We start from the raw sequence: 13,344 nt of genomic DNA, 5'->3' as shown, positions 1-13,344 counted from the left end.
GCTTGGGGACAGCACGGCAGCCATTCTCTCTCACTTGCTTAAAACCCAGAAATGTATTTTTAGCGCATGTGAAAGTTTATGTGTTTTGATTGGGTGTAACCTGTCACATTGCACATTGTACGCCAGTGATTCAAATTTGGCAGAACGAGTGACAGACTGATCAACCACTCATGAAAAGTTGCCAAATCACAAACACTGCGTGACAGCCGTGTCGCTCGGTGTGCAGCAGCCATAAGGGGTGGATTAGGTCACTTAAATCCCAACTCAAGTCCAGGTCTGAAATGCACCACCCACCACTGGTAACCACATGGGCCAAGAAGATAATTTTAAATATTTGTTGTGAAGAACCAGAGGGCATAAAGTTGCACCGGTGCCACCTGTTGGTTGGAGGTTCTTTGACATAATGTTCATTTGTGTGTGTTTGTGTCCATAACCGGACATAAAATGACATTTGCCGTACAAGTCTATCAACACGGGTACATTTGTGTTCGTCTTAAAACAAAATTAAAGAAAAAGCAAAATGTATCAGGAGCATGTTTACAAAAACTGTGTGGCATTTGACTGGGTTCAAATGGAGCTCTGTGATTGGCTTAGCTGTCAGCACAGGAAGATGGTGGCCCACATGGCTTCTGCGGTAGTATTAGTGTTGGTGTTGTTGTCGTTGTTGCTGCTTCATCGTGGACTCAGCGGATCTACACCGGGCATACAAAGGGGTCACATGGAGCTGCGGCGCATCCGCAGCCTCGCAACAAATTCCAACTATGGCCAGTGTTGGGCACGTGCACTGGAGCAGCTAGACTCGCACTGCACGGACATGACGTCAGAGTCACAAGGCCTCTTGGCACTTAAATTCACACACTGCCACCTGAGCAGGTGAGAAAGCTTCTAATCAGTAACTTTCCTTTCAAGTGTTATATGAAGTTCACCACCTCTCCCTCAGTCCAAACGTTCCATTGTTCTTTTCCTCCATCCATTACTGTTGTTATTGTGTCATCTAATCAAGAATCTGATTGGATAAAATGAGCTCACAGTTTCTGCTTTTATATCTAGCCTTTCATCACGTAATCGGTATGTATTTGGCTGCCATGGTGGAGGTCCAGATCTAGAGGATAAGCTACGCCTGAAACTGAAAGAGTAGTGGACCGACTCATGTTCCTTTTCGTTCCTTCGTTCGTTTTTTTTCCTGTATAACCCTAATCAGTAAATATGAGCTATGTCAGTGGTTCTCACACGTTTACCGCAAGTGCCACTTAAAAAAACACTTGGCTCTCCAGGTACCACCATAAAAATCAACATTAAAATACATTAACATAGTAGGCCTAAGTGTTCATTAAAACCCGTATTATTGTAAGCCACTGTAACATTATGCAGGGTGTACCCTGCCTCTCTAGGCTCCAGCATACCCGCGAAAGTGGTGAGGATAAGCAATGTAGAAAACGGATGGATGGAAATATCAAAATAATCTTTTTAGGCAATTTTTAATGACTTTCTTCAATCAGACATTTGCACACAGTAAGATTACTATGACTTTAAACAATCTGAGAAACCCAAGTGATGTATTTTTTTGGGGAGTCTCTGATAGATTTTTTTTTTACATCTGAATTAATTACAGATACACCTGCAGATGTATTTGAACTAGGCACACCTGAAACACACTACTAATTTGTGTAACATCATTGAAATAATGTCCAAAGATGTAAGTCAAGATGTCAGCAAGAGAATTGTGGACTTGCACAAGTCTGGTTCATCCTTGGGTGCAATTTCCAGATGCCTGAAGGTACCACGTTCATCTTTTCAAACAATTATATGCAAGTATAAACACCATGGGAATGTCTAGCCATCATACCGCTCAGGATGGAGACAGGTTCTGTGTCCCACAGATGAGCTTGCTTTGGTCTCAATTGTGCAAGTTAATCCAAGAACAAAAGCAAAAGACCTTGTGAAGATGGTAAGGGAGTGTCATTATCAACAGTGAAACGAGTACTGTACCAACATGTGCTGAAAGGCCACTCTGCCAGGAAAAGTCATTACTCAAAAAGCCAATTTACAGTTTGCTAATCCACAAAGACCTTCATTTTTCGAGACCTGTCCTGTAGTTTGACGAAACTAAAATTGAACTGTTTGGCCATAAAGAGCATCCTTACGTTTGAAGAAAAAAGGTGAAAGCTTGCATGCCTGAGAACACCATCAAAAGATTGAAATATGGGGGTGGAAGCATCATGTTTTCGGGTTGTTTTTCTTCAGAAGGAACTGGTTCACTTCGCAAAATAGATGGCAACATGAGGGAATAATATTATGTGTAAATGCTGAAGCAACATCTCAAGACATCAGTCAGGAAGTTAAAGTTTGGGCGTAAATGGATCTTCCAAATGGAAAATGACCTGAAGCATACTGCCAAACTGGTTACAAAGTGGCTTAAGGATAACAAAGTCAATGTTTTGGAATGGCCCTGATCTCAATTCTATTGAAAATTATGGGCAGACTTGAAAATGTATGTGTGAGCAAGATGGCTAAACTTGGCTCAGTTACAACAGTTCTGTCAGGAGGAATGGGCCAAAATTCCTGCCAACTATTGTGAAAAGCTTGTGGAAGGAGATACAAAACGTTTGACCCAAGTCATACAGTTGAAAGGCAATGGTAACATGTATCTAAACTTCTGACTTTGAAAGTAATGAAAAATGTCAACACGAAAAAAAATCATTCACATTATTCTGACCTTTACCAAATAGAAATAATTTTGGTAATCCTAATTTAACCAAAACGGAAAAAGTTCAGTCTGATTTCATGTCTGACAATAAGGGGGGGGGGGGGGGGGATATGGATTCATACAGTATTTTATGTTTCTGGAATGTAAAACACATTCAGTTGAATAGTACTGTAGATGTAGAGTACAATGGAGTAAAGAGCGTAGAATATAGTAAAATTAATGTCAAGTGAATGCAGAGCAGAGTAAACGAGTAATGTAGAGTAGAAATAGAGAAAAGTAGATGTAGAGCAGAGTACAATAGATCTAGAGTAGAGAAGATGTAGAGTAGGTCTAGAGAAGGGTAGTGCCGATCTAGAGTCAAACAAAGTAGAGAAGGGTAGAATAAATGTTGGGAAAAGTAAAAAGAGTCGAGCAAATATAAAATACAGTGGTGTTAAAAGTGTTTGCCCCTTCCTGATTTATTAATTTTTTGGGGGTTTGTCACACTTAAGTTTCCCATCATCAAACAAATTTAAATACTAGTCAAAGACAACACAAGTAAACACAAAATGCAGTTTTTAAATTAAGGTTTTTGTTATTAAGGGAGAAAAATATCCAAATTTACATGACCCTGTGTGAAAAAGTGATTGACCCCACCCCCGTTAAAACCTAACTGTGGTTCATCATACCTGAGTTCAATTTCTCTAGCCACACCCAGGCTTGATACTGCCACACCTGTTCTCAATAAAAAAAAAACACTTAAATAGGACCTGCCTGACAAAGTGAAGTTGACCAAAACATCCTCAAAAGCTAGACATCATGCCGAGATCTAAAGAAATTCAGGAACAAATGAAAAAAGAAAGTATTTGAGATCTATCACTGTGGAAAAGGTTATAAAGCCATTTCTAAAGCTTTGGGACTCCAGCAATCCACAGTGAGAGCCATTATCCATAAATGGTGTGAACATAGAACAGTGGTGAACAATAATTAGCTACAGGGTGGGAAGTCGAACACGACCAGGTATCTTATCTGGGCCCGGGGCTTTTCGTGTGTTGATCCTGTAGAGAGATCTTTTCACGCTGTTCCGGGTCAGTGTCAGCACTTGGTCACCAGGAGTGGGTGGAGTCTTGTGTGCAGGGGTGCTATAAAGCGAGCAAAGAAGTCATTTAGCTCATTTAGCAAGGAGGTGTACCTGTCTCAGGTCTGTGGTGAGGGTTTATAGTCCGTAATGGTCTGAATACCACGCCACAGACACCTGGTGTCACTGCTGTCACTGAAGCGGTGGGCGATCTTCCTGGAGTACTCCCTCTTGGCGTTGCTGATGCCATGGGACAAATTGGCCCTGGCTGTCCTCAGGCACTCCTCATCCCCAGATCTAAAAGCCGCGTCGCGGACCTTCAGTAGTCTGTAGACCTGCCCCGACAGCCATGGCTTCTGATCAGCACGGACGGTGATAGACTTAGTGATGGTGACATCATCCATGCACTTGCTGATGTAGGCAGTAACAGTCTCTGTGTACTCCTGAAGGTTTGTGATGGAGTTTTAGTTGCCAGCTTATTTGAACATGGTTTGAACATGGACGAGTCTGTGGTGGTGAAACAGCCTTGAAGTGCCTCAAGGGACCCTCTTGGCCACACTCGCACCCGTTTCCTAACTGGTTGGGAGACTTTAACCAGTGGTCTGTAAGCTGGCATTAGCATAACAGTGAGATGGTCTGAGGTACCAAGGTGGGGGAGGAAGGGCCTTATAGGCCCTTCTCGGCGGGGTAAAAACATTGTCCAGAGTGTTATTTCCCCATTTTGGAAAGTCAATGTTTGAGTAGAATTTAGGAAACACAGCCTTGGTGTCATTATTGTTAAAGTCCCCAACTAGGCTGAGGAAAGTATCTGCCGTCAGCTGTTCACTGATATGATGTTATAGCTCATTTAGTGCCTCATTACTGTTATTGTTGGAGTTTGGAGGAATATAGACTGCGAAAAGCAATATGGCAGTGAATTCCCTCGGTAAATAAAACGGTCGGCACTTCAGAGCCATAAACTCCAGTAGCGGTGAGCAGTGTTGACTGACCAAGATAGGGTCCCGGCACCAGGCATCATTGCTGTAAACACACAGTCCGCTGCCGCGAGTCTTGCCTCCTGCGAGAATACTGTCTGCTCGGTAGCATGCTAGCCGGTCGAGCTGAATGACGCTGTCTGGAACACCTGTCTGTCTGGAAACAGCCATGTTTCCAAAAACACAGCACTCTTTCACCGTCTTACGAGTCGAACGGAGCAGTCAAATGTAATTTGGTTTGTTGTCCAGAGAGCGTATGTTGGAAAACATGATGGAGGAAATAGCCGGCTTGTGTGGTTTAGTATATATATATATATATATATATATAACCCTCGAACTGCCGGAGTTTGTCCTGCAAAGTAGAAATATCTCAAATGTTTATAAATTGTCCTAAATCAATGCACTTACCAATCACCAAATGGGAAGATGACCTTTCTATGTCTGCTGACCGTAGCTACTGTATACAGATTTGTAACAATACGGAGGTGGGGCTCGAAGGAAAGGTCATATATATATATATATATATATGACGCTGGATGGTGGACCAGAATTTCCTTGAAGCCGTCCGGAAGTGTTTCTCCATGGCCTCACCGAACTCCTCCCATGCCTGAGTTTTTGCTTCAGCGACCATCAAAGCTGCATTCCGCTTGGCCAGCCGGTACCCATCAGCTGCCTCAGGAGTCCCACAGGCCAAAAAGGCCCGATAGGACTCCTTCTTCAGCTTGACGGCATCCCTCACTGTTAGTGTCCAGCAACGGGTTCGGGGATTGCCGCCACGACAGGCACCAACCACCTTATGGCCACAGCTCCGGTCGGCCGCCTCAGCAATGGAGGCGCGGAACATGCTCCACTCAGACTCGATGTCCCCCGCCTCCCCCGGAACATGAGCAAAGTTCTGTAGGAGGTGGGAGTTGAAAATCCTTCTTACAGGGGATTCCGCCAGACGTTCCCAGCAGACCCTCACAATACATTTGGGCCTACCACGTCGGACTGGCATCTTACCCCACCATCAGAGCCAACTCACCCCCAGGTGGTGATCAGTTGACAGCTCCGCCCCTCCCTTCACCCAAGTGTCCACGACATGCGGTCGCAAGTCCGATGACACGACTACAAAGTCGATCATCAAACTGCGACCTAGGGTGTCCTGGTGCCAAGTGCACGTGTGGACACCCTTATGCTTGAACATGGTGTTCGTTATGGACAAGCCGTGATGAGCACAGAAGTCCAATAACAGAACACCGCTCGGGTTCTGATCGGGGGGCCGTTCCTCCCAATCAGGCCCTTCCAGGTCTCACTGTCACAGGTCCCACGTGAGCATTGAAGTCCCCCAGCAGAACGATGGAGTCCCCAGCGGGAGCGCTCTCCAGCACCCCCTCTAAGGACTCCAAAAAGGGTGGGTACTCTGAACTGCTGTTTGGTGCATAGGCACAAACAACAGTCAGGACCCGTCCCCCCACCTGAAGGCGGAGGGAGGCTACCCTCTCGGGGTGAATCCCAACGTACAGGCGCCGAGCTGGGGAGCAATAAGTATACCCACACCTGCTCGGCACCTCTCACCGTGGGCAACTCCAGAGTGGAAGAGAGTCCAACCCCTCTCGAGAGGACTGGTACCAGAGCCCCAGCTGTGCGTGGAGGCGAGTCCGACTATATCTAGTCGGAACTTCTCGACCTCACACACCAGCTCGGGCTCCTTCCCTGCCATAGAGGTGACATTCCACGTCCCTAGAGCCAGCTTCTGTAGCCGGGGATCGGATCGCCAAGGTCCCCGCCTTCAGCCACCACCCAGCTCGCACTGCACCCGACCCCTATGGCCCCTCCCACAGGTGGTGAGCCCATGGGAAGGGGGACCCACGTTACACTTTCGGGCTGTGCCCGGCAGGGCCCCATGGGTGCAGACCCAGCCACCAGGCGCTTTCCTTCGAGCCCCACCTCCAGGCCTGGCTCCAGAGGGGGGCCCCGGTGACCCGCGTCCGGGCAAGGGACACCTGAGTCCATAATTTGTCTTCTTCATAAGGGGTCTTTAAGCCGTGCTTTGTCTGGTCCCTCACCGAGGACCTGTTTGCCATGTGTGACCCCACCAGGGGCGTGAAGCCCCAGACAACTTAGCTCCTAGGATCATTGGGACACACAAACCCCTCCACCACGATAAGGTGACGGCTCAAGGAGGGTTTTTTTTTTTTTTTTTTTTTTTTTGGGACATACTTTGCAAAATAAAGATTATTCTGATTCTAAAATATTCGGTCCACCGACTCACAACATCCTGAGTTGAGGTCAGCAACGCTATACAGTGCTAACGATGCACTGCTTTCCCTTCCTGAGATGCTGGATGGTGGACCAGAATGTCCTCTAAGCTTTCCGGAGGTCATTCTCCAGGGGCTCAACGAACTCTTTTATGTCTCAACGACCACCAAAGGCCGTTCTGCTTGGCCAGGCGGTACTCATCAGCTGCCTTCGGAGTCCCAAAGGGCAAAAAAGACCGATAGGACTCCTTTAGCTTGACGGCATGCTTTCCCGCTGGTGTCCACCAAAGGGTTCAAGGATTGCCGCCACGACAGGCACCGATCAACTTATGGCCACAGCTCCGGTCGGCTGCCTCAACAATGGAGGCATGGAACATGGTCCACTCGGACTCAATGTCTCTCGCCTCCCCCGGGACGTGGGTGAAGTTCTGTCGGAGGGGGCTCCTTCCAACAAGGGACTCTGCCAGACGTTCCCAACAGACCCTCACAAAACGTTTGGGTCTGCCAGGTCGGACCGGCATCTTCTCCCACAGAGCCAAGTCACCACCCGGTGATGATCGGTTGACATCTCCGCCCCTCTCTTCACTTGAGTGTCAGCCGCAAGTTGAATGACACCACCATGAAGTCGATCATCAAATTGCGGCCTCGGGTGTCCTTATGTCTGAACATGGTGTTCGTTATGGACAATCCATGATGAGCACAGAAGTCCAATAACACCACTCGAGTTTTGGTCAGGGGGGGCAATTCCTCCAATCATATCCCTCCAGATCTCACTGTGATTGCCCTTGTGAATATTGAAGTCCCCCAGCAGAATGAGGGAGTCCCCAGCGGGAGTGCTCTCCAGCACCCCCTCCAAGGACTCCAAAAAGGGTGGGTACTCTGAACTGCTGTTTGGTGCACAGGCAGAAACAACAGTCAGGACCCGTCCCCCCCCACCCGGCGGTGGAGGGAGGCTACCCTCTCGTCCACCAGGGTGAACCCCAATGTACAGCCACCGAGTCGGGGGGCAATAAGTATGCCCACACCTGCTCGGCGCCTCTCACCGTGCGCATCTCCAGAGTGGAAAAGAGTCCAACCTCTCTCAAGAGGACTGGTAACAGAGCCCAAGCTGTGTGTGGAGGTGAGCCTGACAATATCTAGTTGGAACTTCTCAACCTCTCACAACAGCTCGGGCTCTGTCCCTGCCAGATAAGTGACAAGCTTCTGTAGCCGGGGATCGGACTGCCACCGAGCTCACTAGGCACCCGATCCCCTTGGCCCCTCCCACAGGTGGTGAGCTAATGGGAAGGGAGCCCCACTTTTCCTCTTCGGGCTGTTCCCGGCCGGGCCTCATGGGTGTAGGCCCTGGCAACCAGGCGCTAACCTTCAAGCCCCACCTTCAAGCCTGGCTCCAGCGGGGAGCCCCGGTGTCCCGTGTCCGGGCAAGGGAAACCTTTATTTTCATCATCATAAGGGGTCATTTGAGGTGCGCTTTATCTGGTCCCTCACCTAGGACCTTCTTTGCCATGGGTGACTCTACCAGGGGCGTAAAGCCCCAGACAACCTAGCTCCTAATATCATTGGGAATTAACCACCTACAACAACTATTTAACAATAATGTTTTTAGGACATGTGATGAACTGTTCCAAGAATTCCAAATAACAGCCGGAAACTTTCTTCAATACAATAAATTAAAAGCAGCAATAAAAAAAAGAATACCAACACTCCAGAGCACCCTCGAACTGCCGGAGTTTGTTAAGCAAATAATGAAGCTTCTCCTGCAAAGTAGAAATATCTCAAATGTTTATAAATTAATTCCATGTCCTAAATCAATGCACTTACCAATCACCAAATGGGAAGATGACCTTTCTATGTCTGCTGACCGTAGCTACTGTATACAGATTTGTAACAATACGTTTAGAATGACAAAAAACACAAACCTACAGCTTATAAATTTATAAAGTGCTTCATAGAACACACTTTACTCAGTATACTATGCATAAAATTGACTTCTCTCCATCTAATATATGCGTGCAATGCACCAAAAATACCCCAGACACCTATTTTCATGCTATATGGGAATGTACACCAATTCAATGCTTTTGGTCTTCGGTTATACAAAAACTCTCGTCTATTTTAAACTGCAGGATTCCACTTTCCCCAAGATTTTGCATACTTGGCGACTTCAGCATAATTGACCTCCCTCATAAATATTCACAATCATTACTTGTCGCCTTAGCTACTGCTAAGAAAACAATTCTATTAAACTGGAAAAACAAACAAGCTATTAACATCAATCAGTGGCTAAATCTCATCATAGAATATATTGTGTTAGAAAAAATATCAGCAGAACGAAAAAATCAATTACACATATACGTAGATAGCTGGTAACCTGGTGTGGGGCGGTGGGTGGGGTGGGGTGGTTGGCTGGGGGGGTGGCATTGGGTACCTGCGGCCCCTGCTGGATGGCCAGCTGTTGGGGCGCCTCGGTGGGGCCGGCGGACCGCCCTGGGTCCGTCGGTGTGGGACGTGTCCCGTCTGCCGGTCTGCTCTCGGGTGGATCCCTGGGGCTGATCCCGCCCCTCGATTGATTTGGGTGGGGTCCTCAGCCGCTGCGGTGCGGCCACAGCAATTACAGGGCACTTCTGTCAGTCTTTGTGCATGTAAAACGGTATCAATTCACTTGCATGTATCCACAGGCACACACCCCTTACTGCAACAAATAACTCATGTATATGCAAATCGCTCTTGCATCCCCTCACTTATACTCTTGTCCTGTACACTTTTATAATTTACATAATTAATGCCACCACACTTCAGTTGTACAGCGACCCTGCTCCTGCATGCTTCTTCTCCTGTCCTTGTCCTGTTCTATCTTGTCCTGTCCTGTGAAGCCTAAAAACTCCACTGTGACACAGTAAAACTGTTTCGGCATAAAAGGGATACATATTTTCCATTCTGCTTAACCTAACAGCTGAGCAGGACAAAACAAAAAAAAAAGGGACACACAAACCCTTCCACCACGATAAGGTGACAACTCAGGGAGGGGTGTACCATCCATGAAAGGTAAAAAATGTAAACAGTCTGTATACATAGCTACAAGCTTCATTCAAATATGTTTGATTGTATTTCATTTTTAAATCGTATAAATTTAATTCACTGATTATTTAATAATAAATAAATAAATAATAAAGTCAGTTCTCATCTCTCTGCGTCTCAGCTCAGGCAGGAATTTCCCAGAATGCCCTGAGGGCTCAGGGGTCAGCAGGTGCACGGCATCAATGGACACTGTGGCCTTCAATACTTACACGGAGTTCTTCACGCACGCCCATGCCATTTGTCACTTCCTCCAGTCTGAAGCCTGGCACAACCGAGCTGAGAACACCATGCACAGGTAAGGGTGTAGGGGAGTAGTAACGATTGAACTACAGGTGCAACAATTAATAATCGACAGCTAATTGATTATCAAATTAATTTACTACTTTGATACTTGATTTTTAGAGACATTGTTCAACTTAAAATTGTTAAAATCCTCAAAATTTCAGCTTCTCAACAGTGAATATTCTCCGATTTCTGTAGTCATCCATGAAAGCAGACTGGTTATTGTTGTGAGTAATCAAAATGATATGTGGAAAAATCTGCTTTTACTTTGGAAAAAAATGATCTGAAATGATTTTCTGACATTTTACGGACCAAACAAGTAACTCATAATCAAATTATGTTTGTGCCTTTTCTGCACTTTCCATTTGAAATAATGTCCTGTTTTTGACTTAGAGGGATGGATTTTTAAGTTTTTTTAAATCCGATCAATCGAAAAAAAATAATCGAAAGATTAATCGATTATTGAAATCATTAGTTGCAGTGCTAATTTGGACCCATGATATTGACAACTAGTGATGTGATGAATTGTGTCTAGGCTTCGGAGCGTGTCAAGAAATCCAGGATGTGTCCAGGAGTGTGTATTGAGATGCGATTTGACATCGGCAGTGTCCGTAGCTTTGAATTTGAGTTTGAAGGGTTTTTTGCTCTATACTGCGTGTGGCTGGCGACCAGTTCAGGTGTACCCTGCCACCCGCCCGACGTCAACTGAGATAGGCACCAGCACACCCGCGACCCTAGTGAGGATAAGCGGTTTAGAAAATGGATGGATAGATAACGTGTTACTGAAAAAAAATAATGCAGTTAGTATTGCCGTTTATTAATAATGCCATTAGTCCCATCACTGGTTATGGGCGAATGACACCACTGATGGTGTGTGAAGGCTCACTGGTAGAGGAAGTGGTGTGTCCGCAGATTATTTTTTTTTAACAGACCTGCAAAGTTTGTTAGTAGCCATTTTGGAGCTTTGCCATTTCCCGTGCCAAAGACAATTGTTTATTTGTGGAGTCTGCCCCCCCCCCCAAAAAAACAAAAAAAAACAAGGGGGTGTTTCTTTCATTCCACTTTTTGTTATGCTCCAATTCAGTTTTGGAGTTTAGTTCTGTGCCTTTATCAAGTTTGTTTTTCTTCTCAGGAAAAAAAAAATTGTTTCATTTATAACTGTCGCGATAACTTGTAGAACGGAACATTGGCAGAATTGTTTAATATCAGGATAATAAGTAAAAATGTTCTTTCTTTTAAAAAAAAAAAAAAAAGACGTGCAGGGATAGCCTGCAGACCTGACCATTGGAAGAATATTTCGTTCTGAGTATAATAAATCAAAATTAAATTAAATATTAATTGAGGCACAGGTGCATGTATACAAGCCTATACAGACTTGCTCCCGCCTGAGTACCAAGGATTTTCGCCAAAGCCTGGGAGATTATTTCCAAACAAGAGAAACACAGTTAAATAACAGTACAGAAAATATTGTTTCTTAATTTAAAAACAGAGAAAAAAATTAAGTCTCAGCACTCATGAGCACACAATCAATGTGTCATTTTATGAAAACAAGTAGTTTTTATTTCAGTGATTATTCAGTGACACTGCTGCAAGACAGCCAAAAGGCTATCACAAATAGTTCAAATGACAAACATGTTTTGGCAAGCAGCGGGATTTGTGTGCACATGATGCCTCAATAAATGAACCTTTTTTTTAACCAATTGGATGGAAAATTTCTGGCCATCACTACTGAACGGGACACACACTAATGACTGAGAGGGTCTGTTGAGGCATTAAAGCAGTGTTGCCAAGTTTGACTCTGTGTGTGTGTGTGTGTGTGTGTGTGTGTGTGTGTCTGTGTGTGCGCGCGCACGCGCATCTGTATGTAGGCTAACGGAGAGTTCTGAAGGAGTTGTCGAACAGCTTGAGTCCACAAAACAGATGGCTGAGAAGCTTATAGAGGCCCAGAGTACTGCCTTGCAGGTGCAGAAGGAGGTCCTGGATAGTGGGGAAGAGCTTAAAGTCACCCTGAGAGACTCGACCCACGGCAAGAGCAAAAACAAAAAACACACACACACACCTGATAGATGAACACCATTCAGTTGTACCTTAAAGTTGGAACCCCCAAAAGGTGTACAAATTGAGTTGAGCTGAATCAGAATTATCCTGAGAGAAAATACACTCTAAAGTTCAAACCATTTGGAGTTGGATGTGCCATCATGCATCACCATTTCAAACAGGAAGGGACTCCTCTATCACATCCATAGCACATCTCACCACTGTCCTACAGCTCTCATACATGTCCTGTACTATTCTAACATACTTTACATCCTTACTTCCTCATGCAGTACCACAGTTCTTCTGTGGATACCCTGTCATAGGCTTTCTCTAGAGTACAAAGACACAATGCAGCTCCTTCTGACCTTCTCCATCAAAACCCTCAAGGCAAATAATGCATCTGTGGCCATACAGCTGCTCATATATAGTCATTTCTGTCCGGATTATAGCCGCCGCTACTTTTTCCCATAACTTAATTGTATGACTCATCAACCTTATTTCTCTAAAGCAGTGATTCCCAACCTTTTTTGTCTTGTGTACCTCCTGAACCTCTTTGTCATACCACGAGTACCCCCTCACTCATACTTGATTACTCTCCAAAAGTAGAACGTAACACAACGGATTATTAACGCCTTAATTTGAAGATTTAATTCCCAGGTATTGTCTCCTTGTTTAACTCTAATTAAACATAAAAATAAATATATTGCCTTGAAAATAAATAAAAAATACAAACTCAAAATAAGTAATAAACCTGCCTTTGTTATATATAACTCTTAAGCATTTAAACTTTGACTATCAGGAATAACAAGAATAATATTCAGACTCAGTATAGCAGTTTAAAGGTACCATATTTTACCAAAGCAACTTTTTCTGGTATTCGGGATGTTCTATTGCCTCTATGGTGCCTCAGTAAACATTTGAAATAGGAATGAAAATCGTCCACTCATTCTGGGGTTCCAACGTTTTTCT

General features: G+C 45.0%; 2 protein-coding genes across 4 annotated transcripts in view; one reads left to right on the top strand and one right to left on the bottom strand.

Moving 5' to 3' along the window:
* Window positions 1–13,344, bottom strand: part of fignl2 (fidgetin like 2) — a 543,953-nt gene that overhangs the window by 38,549 nt on the left and 492,060 nt on the right. The window lies entirely within an intron of this gene.
* LOC133465136 (proline-rich protein 36-like) overlaps window positions 1–13,344 on the top strand; it is a 77,614-nt gene that overhangs the window by 46,531 nt on the left and 17,739 nt on the right. Inside the window, exons 1-3 of one of the 3 annotated variants that reach the window (XM_061747623.1) lie at window positions 586–873; window positions 10,178–10,351; window positions 12,207–12,364. In XM_061747623.1, coding sequence (XP_061603607.1) covers window positions 611–873; window positions 10,178–10,351; window positions 12,207–12,364 — 595 coding nt within the window. In that variant the 5' untranslated portion in view covers window positions 586–610. Of the gene's footprint in view, window positions 1–585; window positions 874–10,177; window positions 10,352–12,206; window positions 12,365–13,344 lie in introns of those variants that run through there. The other 2 variants (XM_061747633.1, XM_061747613.1) reach the window with 2 other exon arrangements.

The sequence above is a fragment of the Phyllopteryx taeniolatus genome, chromosome 1 (genome assembly GCF_024500385.1).
Source record: "Phyllopteryx taeniolatus isolate TA_2022b chromosome 1, UOR_Ptae_1.2, whole genome shotgun sequence".
NCBI lineage: Eukaryota > Metazoa > Chordata > Actinopteri > Syngnathiformes > Syngnathidae > Phyllopteryx > Phyllopteryx taeniolatus.
The sequence above is the reverse complement of the archived record's forward strand: the minus strand, read 5'-3'. Positions and strand labels throughout refer to the sequence as shown.